Source organism: Rutidosis leptorrhynchoides, chromosome 11 (assembly GCF_046630445.1).
Source record: "Rutidosis leptorrhynchoides isolate AG116_Rl617_1_P2 chromosome 11, CSIRO_AGI_Rlap_v1, whole genome shotgun sequence".
NCBI classification, from domain to species: Eukaryota; Viridiplantae; Streptophyta; class Magnoliopsida; order Asterales; family Asteraceae; genus Rutidosis; species Rutidosis leptorrhynchoides.
In genome coordinates this window covers 220,086,063-220,101,154 of record NC_092343.1, presented here as the reverse complement: position 1 = coordinate 220,101,154, position 15,092 = coordinate 220,086,063, and the positions used below count along the sequence as shown (strand labels likewise).

The 15,092-nt window shown below is 35.2% G+C and overlaps 1 protein-coding gene across 1 annotated transcript; it reads right to left on the bottom strand.

Annotated features, from left to right (window-relative positions):
- Positions 1 to 4,970: 4,970 nt before the first annotated feature.
- On the bottom strand, positions 4,971 to 9,316 carry LOC139874610 (zinc finger CCCH domain-containing protein 53-like). The gene is made up of 8 exons (XM_071862017.1): positions 8,911 to 9,316; positions 7,069 to 8,289; positions 6,732 to 6,988; positions 6,389 to 6,649; positions 6,129 to 6,303; positions 5,809 to 6,006; positions 5,654 to 5,722; positions 4,971 to 5,426 (listed from the first exon to the last, which is right to left on the bottom strand). Exons 2-7 carry the CDS (start codon positions 8,145 to 8,147, stop codon positions 5,689 to 5,691), a joined length of 2,004 nt encoding a protein of 667 aa, XP_071718118.1. The 5' UTR covers positions 8,148 to 8,289; positions 8,911 to 9,316; the 3' UTR covers positions 4,971 to 5,426; positions 5,654 to 5,688.
- Between the last annotated feature and the right edge of the window lie 5,776 nt (positions 9,317 to 15,092).

The following is a 15,092-nucleotide window of genomic DNA, read 5'->3' as shown; positions in this document are numbered from 1 at the left end:
CTTAGTAAAATAAGAAACTTTTTAAAAATAGAAACTTTATAAAAATAGTAACTTACTAGGAATAGAAACTTAGTAAAACAAACTATACTTAAACACATACTTAAACTTAAATATGGACAAAACACTTAACTACTCTTAAATGTCAATAGGTTGACTTTCCTGCTCACTCGTTCAACCCTCTATTCCAAGGAATAACTCTCTCTCTACTTACTAAGGTGAATTCATAGCCCCTCTTTATTGCTAGCAAACTTACTTACTTTACTTGGGGTGAGACACATGCTGTTTTTACTTTTTACACTTTAGACACAAGTACCAAACTGTTAAACTATGCTATACCCGGCTATGTCCGACTAAGCCCCTACAGTGATATTTTTAATTGCTGCGACATGCTTAATTATTGGGGGTAGGCCTATCGGGAGTAACGTCCCCGATACATTTGACCAAGTCATTGTATTACTTAATAATGAAATTAAACCGACAAGGACAGACACAACTTGTCATGGGGCAAAACTTGAACGTTTAGTCTAAATATAACGCATTGGCATAACTTTTTGATCCTGCGGGAGATCAACTTTACAAACTAAATATTGTGGTCTAAAACAACGACAAACTTTTTGTTAAACCTATGAACTTCACTCAACCTTTTTGGTTGACACTTTAGCATGTTTTGTCTCAGGTGCTGTTTGATTCAAGCTCTTATACTTACCGCTTATGTGATGCTACTTGGACATAGGATCAAGAGATATCGCATTTATTACTTCTGCATGTGAACATTTACGATATTGTTATTCCTGTCATTGTAACGACATTTCATTTTCCGCTGCGTACTCATTAAAGTTAAATTCATCATTTAGTATTGTTCTCGTTTATTATAATATGTTGGTATGTTTTGATATTAGTGACGTTCCTTCCAGACCCTATTGGGAGGACGTTACAAACACTGAGAGAACCGAGAGAATTCAAAGATTGAATGCAGATGCACCTACCCTATGCACCTATTTTTCAATTTCTGATCACACTCAAAAAAGAATTAAAATTTTATTTAAATAAATAAAAAATTTTAAAAAATAAATATATTTTTTCAAATTTGGTATGCCACGTTTTAGTCTGTGTGGCACAGACTGAGCCACGTGTCAGTGTATGCCCACGTGATAGCCAGTATGCACCTATGTTGCAGTCAGTCTACGCCTACATGGCAGTCGGTATGCGCGTATGTGGCAGTGCCTCATGGATTTTTTTTTAATAAAAAATGTAATTTTTTTTTCTATCTATTACCTCAAATTAAAGATTAGGTGCATATGTTAGGTGCATGTGCATTCAATCTGAGTTCTTTGAGTTCTATAAGTTTTCTCTCATCATTAGTTCATTCTAGATCCTAAGACTTCCGAAAATGGGGGCATATTGACCCATTTCCCATAATTTAATATGTATAGTAAGTTTTCAATGAAACATATATATATATATATATATATATATATATATATATATATATATATATATATATATATATATATATATATATATATATATATATATATTTCAAAGAAAACTTATGATACATATTAAATTATGGGAAATGGGTCAATATGCCTCCATTTTCGGAAGTCTTAAACAATATGCCATCAAAAAATCAAAATTGCAAGAAATGCCTCCTGTCCACGCATTACGCACCACGTACCATGCATGATGCATGCAAAGCCGTGCTTGATGCGTGTTTTCGAGATATTCAGCTTGGCAGCCCTTTTTTCTCGTAAACACAAACTCAAAACCACACAACATGTCGTGCATTGTGAATGGTGTGCTTGGTGTTTGGTGTTTGTTGGGCAAAAACTTTGAATGGACGTATTCTTTGACTCATAGGCTCCGATTTTGGTCATCGTTTTTTAAATCGTGTATTTTTTCCGGGATCTATTCGTTGGCAAATCGAAAAATTACACGATTTAAAAAAAACAATGATAACTAAATCGGAGCTACGAGTTAAAAGATAAGTTCATTCAAACTTCTTGCCTAACAAGCACCAAACACTAAGCACCAAAAACCAAGCACCACGCACCATCGGGGACGGTGCATGGTGCGTGATGCGTGGTGCGAGTTTGCGAGAAAAATGATTATCTCGCTGAATATCCCGTACACACGCATCACGCACGGGGGGCTTGCACGCATCATGCGTGATGCCTAGAAAGAGAGCATTTCTTGGAAGTTTGAATTTTTAAGAATATATTGTTAAATATTTAAACAGAATAGGGACATATTGATAAATTTCGTTAAATTATTGGATGTAGTTAACATGGAACATATATTAAGCCCACATTTGATCACTCCACTTTAGTTGTTAAATTAAACCAAGGTACTAGCATATAAGATGCTCCAAACCAATATAATATATAAATTATATTCAGAAAAGCCCAAAAAAAAATAGTTTTTAAAACCCATCGTTCGATTTGTCACATCTCCAATAGCATTCATCTATTCATAGCCCTCCTTTGCTCATGATATACATGCATATATGATTATATAATAAATTATAAATTAATAATATTAATAAGACTATTAGACTACTCCCAACAATGACATGATTCTTCAAAAAGACTGAGTGACACATCAGTGTCACCTCAATATTATTTAAAAATGACTGAAAAAACTAACCACTACTGATCATAGAGTTGTATTCCTTTGAAACCAAAAATTTGCATGAAATTCAATGGACCAATCAGAGCGCGACATGTGGCGCGACAATCACATGTGATTGGAAAAAAATAAAAAGAAAAATTTATAAATTTTTTTTTTTTAATTTTTAAAAAAAAAAAATTTCGAAATTTTTTTTTTTTGAATTTTTTTTTTTTAAATTTAGCATGTCAAATCCAATCACATGTGATTGTGGAACTCAATCACATGTGATTCTGCATATCAAATCCAATCAAATGTGATTAAAAAAAATTACAATTTTTTAAAAAAAAAATTCAACTGGAAACATACTTTAATTCGGTGATTTGATCAAGTTTGTTAGCGTTTCGTGATCATATCTTCAAAATTTTAGACGTTAATTCGGTGATTTGATCAAGTTTTGATCCAAAACTTGGTGTTTGAATGTTTTAGCACAAATTTAGTGAAATTCGTCATTATTCGTCATTTTACTGAATTTTATTTTTCAATCACATGTGATTGGATTTGGCATGCAATAATCACATGTGATTGAGTTTTACAATCACATGTGATTGGCATGCTCAATCACATGTGATTTACTGCATGTCAAATTTAATCACATTTGATTGAAAAAAATTGAAAAAAAAAAATTTCGAAAAAAAGAATTTTTGAAATTTTTTTTTCGAAAAAAAAAATTTTGAATTTTTTTTCCCAATCACATGTGATTATCGCGCCACGTGTCGCAATCTGATTGGTACTTTGAATCTCAACTTAAAACTTGATCTCATTTAAATATTCCTCACTGATCATAATATACTCCTTAAAAAAAACTCGACCCACTGTAAAATAAAATCTATTTTAAAATTGTTTACCTCACCTAAAATATCACACCTCCGTATGTAATTCATGGATGAAATGTAGCTTGGCCCTACTTTATATTAATTTCTACTTTAAAAAAATTGATTGGGCCCATTTGTGAACGTCTTCACATGTCTTTTTTAGACCAAAATGATGAACTTCTTAAAAGTGACATAAAAAAACGAGTTACTACATAAGCTGTGACGAAGCAAATGACGGTTCCGTTGGCTTTGGTCTTAGTATTGATCCTTAGTTGGAGCATGTTTGGAGCTCCTTTCAACTGCTATCAATACTAGTAAATGTGATTAGAACGCCTCTGAATGGCCGCGGTAGCTCATCAGTAGCGGAACTATGATTTTTTTCATCGGGGGTAAAAATAAAAAATAAAACCGTAGCAATTTTCTTGGACAAAATATGGAGGTTTTGGGGCAAAAAATTGAGGTTTTTAAACAAATTATGAAGGTTTTTGAGCAGAAGTTAGAAAGATTTTTGGCAAAATTTGAAAGTTTTGAAGCAAAAGTTGAAGAATTTTGGGCAAAATTCAAAGGTTTTGAGGCAAAATATGTAGGTTTAGAGGCAAAATATGTTGGTTTTGGGGGCAAAAAAATAAATAAATAAATAAAAGTTCACTCGGGGCAAAGTCGAAAAACCCAAAATTAACAGTGAAAAAAAAATTCCACCCCTACACCCATGTATTTTCGCCACTGGCGGTTGTGCAACATATTTGATCACGAGCAAGTTGCATTGGTTTGAGCACCTTTGAATGGCCGTGCCCGTGCTAGCCCAAGCGGTTGTGTAGCATATTTGATCACGAAGCAAGGTGCATTTGTTTGTTGTACATTATTCATTCCATTATAAGTAGTATATATTGTATTGTATCAATTAATTAAATTAAACGAGTATAGTAAAAGGGTATGTCATGATACTAGTGTAAAATGATGAGATAAAAATTATGTTAATATAAAGACTGAGACATATGTCAAGTAATTTAGCGTTAACAAGTTATGGTTTAAATCAAGGTTGTAAAAGAAGTGACACGGGGTCGAGATGATTGGTTCCTAAAAAAGTCAAGACGTTCGAGACAGGGTCGAGACGGAGGTCGAAACAGACGTTGACCAAAGTTGACTTTTAAATATATAAGTATTTAAATGTATATATGTATACATATTTTAAAGCCAAAAACTTTAATTGATTAATTTGTACCCACAATTATTATTACCATTAATTTAATACTAAAAACTAAAACTAAAATACGATAAATTTGACCGATTTTACCAACTTTCTGACTTTTCTGAATTTTGACCGACTTTGACCAAATTTGTTTCAACTTTGACCCGAATTTTGATCGTTAACTATCATATAAGACGGTTTTCTTTGAGACGGGACAGGCTAGTCACCAAACTGTCACAACGAACGTCGCAACAGCTCGAGACGAGGTCTTTTGCAACGGAGGTTTAAATTTAACCATTTCTTTTTCTACTTTTATCATTAAAAATACATCTACAACATCACTCCTTTTCCAACCAAACCCCACATGTATTTTACAAATTTGTCCCTTACTCTCTCAACAACTTTTAAGCAGCAACTGTACATCAAACTCAAACACACTACAGTCAGGGTAAGACTGTAATTTTCCGTTCTCTTTAATCACTATTACGTACATGTTGACTCTTTTCTTGACCTATGACAAGTTTTTTCAATGGTAAATTTAACTCGACTAGAATAATAAAAAAGGTTACAACAAGAAGGTGACTGCATTCTTTTTTACCTATATGACTATATATATTTGTATATATATATATATTGTAGTAAGAAGTAAATAGTAAGTAGTAAGTTGTATTGGTAGCGGTAGTAGTGGTGGTTGTAGTGGTGATGACGATTATACTTCATCTTGGTATTATCCTTTCTTGATATTTATCTTCTTCCTGTAAAACAAACAATCGTGTGCAATTTTTCTAAACATATGAACCAAAAGATGTAAACATATGAACCAAAAGATGTAAACGGATCATAACTGTGAGAGACTTTGTCTAAACATGTACAATTTTTTTATCATGTACAATTAAATATGTCGTATTGTACAACAACTTAAAGCGCATTTAGTGCTACATGTTTTGAAATGATGATTGACATGTAAATTTAGAAGACTTACCTAAACTATGGAAGCTAAAAGACCCAAATCAAAGACTACATTCCAATGGCACCATGGCCTGAAGCAAACCTGCATCGCCGTATGAACAATGAGGCCAACAAACGGATCATCCCGATAGTTAATTTATTGGGAAAAACTAGTTAAACTGTATGTACCTAGGAAACTGAAAGTAACACGATTTTAGGGAAGCCATGTCCAAAGTCGAACTAGCGGGAAGCAATGGGGAGGTAATCAAGTTGGAAGAAAACGGCGCAGATAAATTAATGGTAGTATCATCATTTGAGAAAATAGTTTGATGATCTTCTGATGCTTTCGGTGAAGCGAAAAGGTTATCAGGAAGATTGTGCTCCAAGCTGTAATAATAGTCATAGTCATCACATATATCATACTCATATACATATATAAAATACTAATTTATGTAGTAATAAAATTAAAATGATGGTGTTACTTGAAATAGTATGATTATAAATCATACCTTTCAGACAATAAATCATCAATATGTTGTTCATTATGAGGACTTGATTTCTCATTGCTATTTTCATCTTTAACTTCCAATGATTCCTTCTCTTTCTCCTTGTTTATATTTGCCTCTAATGGCTCACCAACATTGACTGTTAAAGGTGTTCCCATTTTCGAAATCAAACCATCCTCTGCAATAGCACAAACGTGTAAACAATCTTTAATAATAAACGCTTACTATTCTAAGATTTTTCGCAATAAATGGGAAGTTAGTACCTGAATCAGGACTCGAACTGCTGCGAGTATCAGATGCAAAAACCGAACGGTTAAGATAACTCGGAGAGTAACACGTGGGTGAAGGAATAGCTGAACCAGTCGAAAACGCACGGTGGTGGTTATGGTGGTTTCTTTTTACGTCCAGTAGTTGTAGATCCATGATCCGACGGTTTTGAAGTTCGATCGCGTGTTGCAAATCCGCTTGCTCTTCCAACTTTTTTCTCCACAACAGATCTTGACTGTTGTACAACATTCTCGCCCCTGAACTCATTTAAAACAAATTTTAACGATTTACACGAAAAGAAAAATTATTTTTTTTCGACTAGATTAAGATAAAGCATACCGATCTGCATATCAAACGGATCGCGTGAATCTAACCCAGTGGGACTATCAATTTGCTGTTGTTGTTGCTTCCTGAACTTATCAGGTACTTTACCCTTTTCTTTATATGGTTTCACCAACACCCGTGCGTCGCACACGAAGTGCGGGTTGCCTTTCGCAAGAATAAGCTTCACCGTTTCAGCGTACACAAAAGTCACAAAACCAAACATTCGCTTTTGTTGGTATGGGATCCGAACATCTTGAACCGGCCCGAACATACTGTCACAAAATTAACACTTTAGCACATTTCATGAAGACGTCATTTTAAACATGTTATATTAGATCAAATTAAATCGAACCTGAAGTAATTCGACACATCCTCTTCCCGAAAAGTACTATCCGCAGGAAACGTTAGGTAAATTTGCCGAGAACCCGGGTTTAACATACCCAATGAACCCGGGTTGGACCGCCCGAATTTGTTCATTTCATCACCCATCATCAAGGCGGCGGCTGCGGCGGCAGCCGCCATTCTTCGACTTTCGGACTGTTGTTGAAGCAAATAGTTCATCGATTTAGGGCTGTTCGGAAAGGGGAAATTTGGAGACGACGGTCCACTACCGGCAGCCGCCATTAACAACCGCTGTTGTTGGTGGGTCGATTTGGACCTTAGAAGCTCATGACACTGTTCCATCATGTCGAGTTTAGTTAACGAACCGACTGCAAGTTCGGCTTCGTTTCCAAGACTATGCGTGAAACGACAACTTCCTCCGTTTTTACAGTAACCTCGAGCGAAATACAAACATGGTTTCCAACCGTTCAAATCGATTTCACTATTGTTTAAGTAAATATCATTTACTGATGCGCTACGGCGGTGCGGGTGACCCGCACCGCCCCACGGTAAAAACGGGTCGTTTTCGTACCCGTTTTCGTTCAAAAACGAAAGCTGATCTTGAATTTGTAATTCATCAATCAGATCAGGCTCGTTAACAGCTGCTGAGCTGTAAAACGGTTGAGCTGAAGAGTTCAAATGGTTATGATCTTCATTTGTTTGGTAATTTTCGGAGAAGTTCGAGTTCGAATTCGTCCAAGAAGATGATAAACTTGGTATGCTTAAAGGTGAAGGTAGATTAGTGTTGACTCCAACATTTATTAGACGTGAAACCGTTGACGAATTACCCGAGTTTTGGCGGGAAAGAGAGTTGGAAAATGGTGATGGTGATGATGGAGTTGAAGGTGTTGAAGGTGAAGTGATACCGAGTTCTTTTCTAGCTTTGTGGATCACTGAGTGAATGAGTGATTCGGGTCCGAAAGCTAACCGGATCATCTCTTTTTCACCGTGATCTTGGATGAGTAAAAGACCCATAATTTTGGATGCATATTCCGGGTCAAGATTTTGGATCCTTGTGAATACAACTCTTGTTGCTTCATATGAGTCCATTTTCTTGATTTTGGGTGTATCAAAAGTTAGAAATCTTTGTGTTTTGTTTGTAACAAGTGAAGGAATTAGTGGAGTTTGATATCAAGAGAACATGGACAAAGGAGGTAGTTGGAATTGAATTAATTGGTTGGTTCTTCTGTTCCTGTAGAGGAAGCCAAACAAAAAATTGAAGAACATTGTTAGCTTCAAATTTAAAGATTTAATGAACAATAATAATAACATGTAATTAAAAAATAAAACATTATTAAAGAAAATTACTTGATTTGAAAAACCCAAGAAAGAGAAAGTTAATCTAAGAAAACCCCAATAAAGAAAACATAATAAATAGTTAATATCACAAGAAACATCATGGATGTTTTCATTTTACCTTTCAAGTGTAGAAAAAAATGAAAATTAAAATAGAAAAACCCCACTAAAGAAAGCTCGCATTTTTCTGCATTAATTTGAAAAACCCATTAAAAAAAGGTTTAAAAATAATTAATTTGATCTAAAGTTTTAAGCTTTGTAAATTAAAAAAGAGGGTAGCAGTGAAAGGTAGCTTCTTTTGAATAAGTTCAAAGTAACAACACTGTTGGTTGAAAATTTTCAGCAAAAAGATGGATTAAAAATACCAATAGGAACAAACTTGATCAAGAAAAAGTATGAAACTATTACCAAGCTTTTTTCTTTGATATTTTTTTCTCTCTCTAGAACCTTTTTTATTCTCTGAAATGAAAATAATACTGTAATAAATTACTTGTTGAAAGCAGGAGTGAAATCTTACCCATGAAAGAAAAAAATAATCTATCTATTCTTTTCTTCTTCTATTAAGCTGTTCATGATGATGATGTTGATGAGGAAAGAAATCTAAAGCTAACTATAAAGGTAAAGTAGTTACTGAAACTGATCATGAAAATGGATTGAAGTTTGAAAGAGAGGTTAAAAGGAAGCCAATTAAGACTCTTTCTGAAGGTTATTTGCTATATAAAGTGAGAAAAAGGGTTAAATTTTGCAGAAGTAAAACAATCAATTGCTTTGAAGTTGCTGCAGCTGCTGCTGCTGCTTCTATCAAGGAGGTTGATTTTTTCAGACTAATAATTATAAAGCACCTAAACAGTACCTTTGTTATGTTGGCATCAGTGGGAGAGAGAGACTGAGAGAGAGAGAAAGAGAGAGATTTTTAACCTCTCTTGTTTCTCTTTCCTATTGTATTTTGATGATGATATAAGTCAAAAAGGTAAATTTACTATTTCAACCCCGAAGTTAGAGCCAATGTTAATGTTAATGTTAATGTTAATGTTAATTTGTTTTTCCAAGTCAGTAACATAACTATAACTACTTCTATGTTTTAAATAGGATAAATAAGACACGATAGAAATAGAATACAGGCAAGTTACTTGTCAAGACTTTTTTTTTCCGTTGGTCTTTACTTTACGTTATACACGATATTGCAATTCAAGTTCATAAAGTTTTTAATTAGACTTTCGAGTCCTTTTAATTGTATAATTTGAAAATCCGCGCCCCTCCGTCTATCTGCCGTCTAAATTGGCCGTTAACCTTTGACATGTGTAATGCATCTTCCTCAAACATCATTCAAAAATCCTATCTTCATTCTTCATCTTCCTCAAATTAATATCACTAATCATTAAAAACTCCAAAACTAAACTAAAATTCAAAAAATCATCGATTGAACCAAACTATTAATATAAGTCATATAATTACATAAGTAAATAAAAGTTTGACAATACGATAAGCAAACCATGATTGACTATAAGAGTTTGTTTACCTATGTGTAGACACGAGTTATTACTTTGTCAACGTGTAGGGAACCTTATATTCTATTTGTTTATTCAAATAGTATTGCCAAATCAATTTGGGGTGTTTCTACAAATAGTCACCAAAGAGAAAAGAAAGAGATCACGCTCTCTGATGATGTTGTTGACACAAGTACAAATATCTTATGTACCAATGAAAAATAGATCTATTACATGGTTAATAGGACTTTTATAAATAGATAACTCTACTATTGTAATATTTAATGGTGTGGTTTTTTTTTTTTTAAATACAGTCCAAACTTTGTACAAGCTTAAGATATCCTCTCGAGCTATTTTAGGTGTAATATGTATTAAACAAATATTTATTCCTCCTTTGAATAATTATGATTCTTTGAAATTTATATCAATAAAAGAATAAGCTGAAAATTACCCATGACTCTTATTTAATTACTTGTTTAAATATACTTAACTTCTACCATATCTGTTTAAACGAAAAGAATTGTATTCACCCCCTACAATACTCATGTTGTTATTTCGGTAAAACAACTGGTATAAGAGCTTCAGTCTTAATAATCCCATATCTTGGATCTTAATTCTCTCATGGCTGCATATAGTAACTCAATTAATCTCGAAAACGGTTCTTCCAATAGACAATCCAAGTTTGATGAAGATGAATATGAGACTTGGAGAGATAGGTTTATGTTTTACCTTGAGTCTATTGACCCACTCTGTAACATCCCGCGTTTTTCCGTTAAATTTAATTTTAACACCGTCTTTTTTTTTTTTTTTAACATAATATTTCGTATTTAAATTAATAGTTTCCGTGAGTAACGTTCATTATATTCCCGCTATTTAATTTTGACATCACCCGTTTACTCGAGCGTTTTAAAAATATTCGTTTGGCTTATTCCCGCACCCGCTCTGAAACTTGAGGGACTAGTTCCGCCACTTGACCAAAGAGGTGGCTAGTAGTTGACTAGTCAACCACTCACCACCTCCACCCACTCATTCATCCATTTCTTTTTTCTTTCTTTCTTTTTTTCTCTCAAGAACACAAACATAAATCATCATCTAAATCCGGATCGGGAAGCAAACTTCAAAACAAATTACATATTCGTGATCCTCTCATCATCCTCTTCGATTTGGTACCAATTTCATCCATTTTGGGTAACTTTCTAAAATCACTAATTTTTCTTTAAATTCGTGTTTTTGACTTGAAATTGTGTTAGTTAGTGTCTATGGCTCGTGTCTAGCATGAATATATGTTTTGTTTGCTCGATTTGTTGATTTGAGTAACTAGTTTGAACATTTGAAATGGGTGTGCTAAATCTTTGATTTTGGATGAGTTAATGTTGTTAAATTGTTAAAGTTCATGTTTTAATTGTGTTACTAGTATCACTAGCTTCGTTTTGATGCGTAGGTTGATTAAGGAAACTTCAAAAACATGAATATTGATTTTTGCGGATTTTGGTTAGGGTTTGATAGACTTAAAACGAGCTTTTGATGTTTCGAATGCCATGAAATGTTATTAGTAAGTGTTTAGTTGTAATGTATGCTTCATTACCTTCAAAACGGCATATCGTATGTGTAAATTGGATTCCCGAATCATAAAATACGTTTTACGAACTTGAAACTTTGAAAATAAACCTTTCTTGATCAATTGACGAGTTTTCGGTTATTGTAAATGATGTTTTTGCTTGATGAAAAGTGGTTAGTTGTATTCCTTGTCAAAATACCTTTCCAACGATATAAGATACTTGTTTTGGATGTTTACGGTTTAGGATTTATGGGTATTTGAAGTTGAATTCGTGCATAAGTTGAAAACTGCAGAAAATAGCTGAACAGCATGGTGCGCGCCGCGCATTTACCCGCGCGCCGCGCAGAATTAAAAATCCCAGATGTTTGCCTTCGTGGTTAAGTTCTGACCAGGATTTACACTTGGGTGCGCGCCGCGCAACCCATTGCGCGCCGCGCATATGCCCAGCTCATTTTTGTTTTTATTTTTCCTTTCACAAAATGTTTCCCGCTTAACCGTAACTCCGATTAACATGAAACTTGGCCATTCTGCTCATAAATGATTTCTCATCATGGGAAAATTGTCGGATACCCGACCCGACCCCGTTGACTTTGACTTTGACCAAGTTTGACTTTTAGTCAAACTTAACCAAACTTTTATACAATCATTCTAACATGCTTTTATACTTGTTTCTTGTATGAAACTTGACAACGTGATTCACATGCTATATTTAATCGAGTCGTAACGAGCCATAGGACTAATTGAACACATTTCACCCGACCTTGTGTCGTAACCGGTTAATTGATACAACTTATTTGTTTAGGTCAAGGCTAAGCAACCTTCATGCACACGTTTACTTTGTGAAGTACATTTATACTCGTGTACTCGAGGTGAGATCATAGTCCCACTTTTTACTCTTTTGAACTTACTTTTGGGATGAGAAAACATAAACGATTCTTTTGAACTAAGTGAACACAAGAACGGGAAAACAAACATTCTACATACGAGTTTAGAACGAAAATCCTCAATCCGATTATCATTAGTTACATCAGATGGTGTAAGCGAGAACTTATGTTATATGGCCATATGGGTTTGACAAACCCTCATTCAAACGGTTCGCTACCGTTTACGAATGAAATATATTTTCGGGAACAGTGTTGTTCTAGCACTAATTGATGGGGTATTCAACGGACGGAACGTTAAGCTTTGATAATTGGGTGCTCGTGAATATTAACTTTTAGAATGTACTACTATTATTTCAACTTTGCAAATCTTGTGGTTCGACTTACTTTATTTTTACTCACTTACTTAAACCTATGATTTCACCAACGTTTTTGCGTTGACAGATTCTTCTATGTTTTCTCAGGTTTTCACATGGCTATTTGTTACACGCTTCCGCACTCTTTGATTACTTGATTGGAGTCTACCATGCATGCATACGCTAGGGATAGCATTTTTGGATTTAAACTTTTGTCTACTTACTTACGCTATTTATAGCAACTGTGGTTTCAAACTAATTATGTCGCAAGTTATTTCATTCATACTTTATAACTTTGTAAACTTAAACTTATTGTCGATCCGTTTGTTAAACTAAACTTTGTACCTTTCAAATGAACGCGACATAATTTTGGTCAAACGAGTCTCATATAGGGACTACGACCACGCAACGGGACCTAAGTTAACGACACCGTCAATAACGGTTTTGGTCGGGTCGTTTCAAGTGGTATCAGAGCGTTGGTTGTAGGGAACTAGGACGTGCATTAGTGTGTCTAACAGAGTCGTTAGGACGCATTAGTGAGTCTAGACTACAACCGGATAGTTAGCATTTGCATTCTGACATACATTTGCTATAGATAGCACTTACTTGACTACTTGTGCATTATACTTGAATCATTCTTAGGAAAACTTTTAATGGTACCCAACCTTCATTATACGAACTCGTATCCTGCCACTTTAGTTCGGGAACTCTGACTCCTTGGTTGTTATTTCCCCCGTCTCATCTTACTATCCATGAATATTGTAAAGTCACTGTCACTACTCTAGATGAGTATCGTCATCACCATTTATCGCTACGGTTGCGTATTACTTGTTATCATGACTCGTTACTCTTTTCATACCTAAATACAATATTGTCTGACTCGAACCACATTGACGTGAACAATCAACTATACACTTCCCTCGGGGAACGCATCTTCAGAGTTGCACAAATTCTTTCGATTTAATACGAGTCACGTTTGAGACGTCGTTACATTTTGTTCATTTTAGGTCTTCACGATGACACGAACTTGAATCTATGGAGTGATGTGGGAATGGAGGTATGAGTTAGCGTAATATAACGACACTCGATCAACGTGGTTATATTACGGTAAGACATACCAAAGTTCTAGTGACGCGTGATGGTGGTTAGACTCGATCAACCTAAACACCACCATGTGCCATGTACATGACTTCATCTTTTCAGGTTTGGACATCCGAAAACTCCGAGAATATTTATAACAACCATACCGGGGACACACCTTCAATTATTGTCAAATTATATTTATGCTTCCGAATGAATTACCGATTCCATTCGACTTCAACCGTATGTCACACGGGTATACTAGCTCGTCCTCGCGCAGTCTTATTGACTAACTACAATTTACTCGTTATGCTCACATCGGGGCGGAAACTTCTCTTGCATCACCCTCGTACTTCCGGTTCAGGAGGTCCTTATTCTAAATTCTCAATGGAGAGCGACTCTTCACGTCATACAAGTATTCGCCGCGAGGGTGGATAGTCCTAACAATCGTTTTCAAAACCCGATAAGAACTTGCCCCGACGAACGTTTTTGGAAACCGATAAATCTTCCGCGACGCGAATTTTCTTGAGAAACTTGTCCTAGCTAACGTTTTCAATTCCTAGCAAACTTGTTCAATATGCCTTAGGGAAATGTACCCCGTTTCGGATCGAGATCCTCGTTTCACTTCTAGATTTTGGAGTGCCTTACAAAAAGCCTCGGGACCGCGTTTAGACATGAGTACCGCGTACCATCCACAACCCGACGGACCGAACAAACATGCGATTTAAACCTTGGAAACCATAATACAAGTTTATATTACCAACTTCAAATTTACTTGAGAAAAGTATTTTCCTTTAACCGAATCCTCGTACTACAATGATTTTCATTCGAGTATTGACGCCACGCCTTCGAAACCTTATATGACCGGAAACGTCATTCTCCTTTGTCGAACCAAGTAAACGATGATCAATTCACCGGGGCCGAGGTTATTCATGAGCAACTGAGAAAATTTATTCATATTCAGGTAAAACCCTACGCGACTCGTAATCACCAAGAGCTACGCCGATGTTAGACGTAAACATTTCAAATTCCACGTGGGAAACCGCGTCACGTTAAGAGTCGCACCTTGGAAAGGTGCAATCCGTTTCGGAAAAACGTAGGAAGCTAAATCCGCGATATTTTGATCCTTTAAATTCTTGGGGTGTTTTGGACCCGTCGCTAGCCGTTTAGACTTTTCCGACTCATTTTGGGTCTCCGTTATCCTACATTCGATGTATCAACTCAAAGACGTGTTTTGCGAAACGAGAACTTGTTATCTTCTTTGATGAAGTCACTATCGACGATAAACCTCACTTCCTAGGAGGATCGGAAACCATAAAATCATGGAACCAAACCTT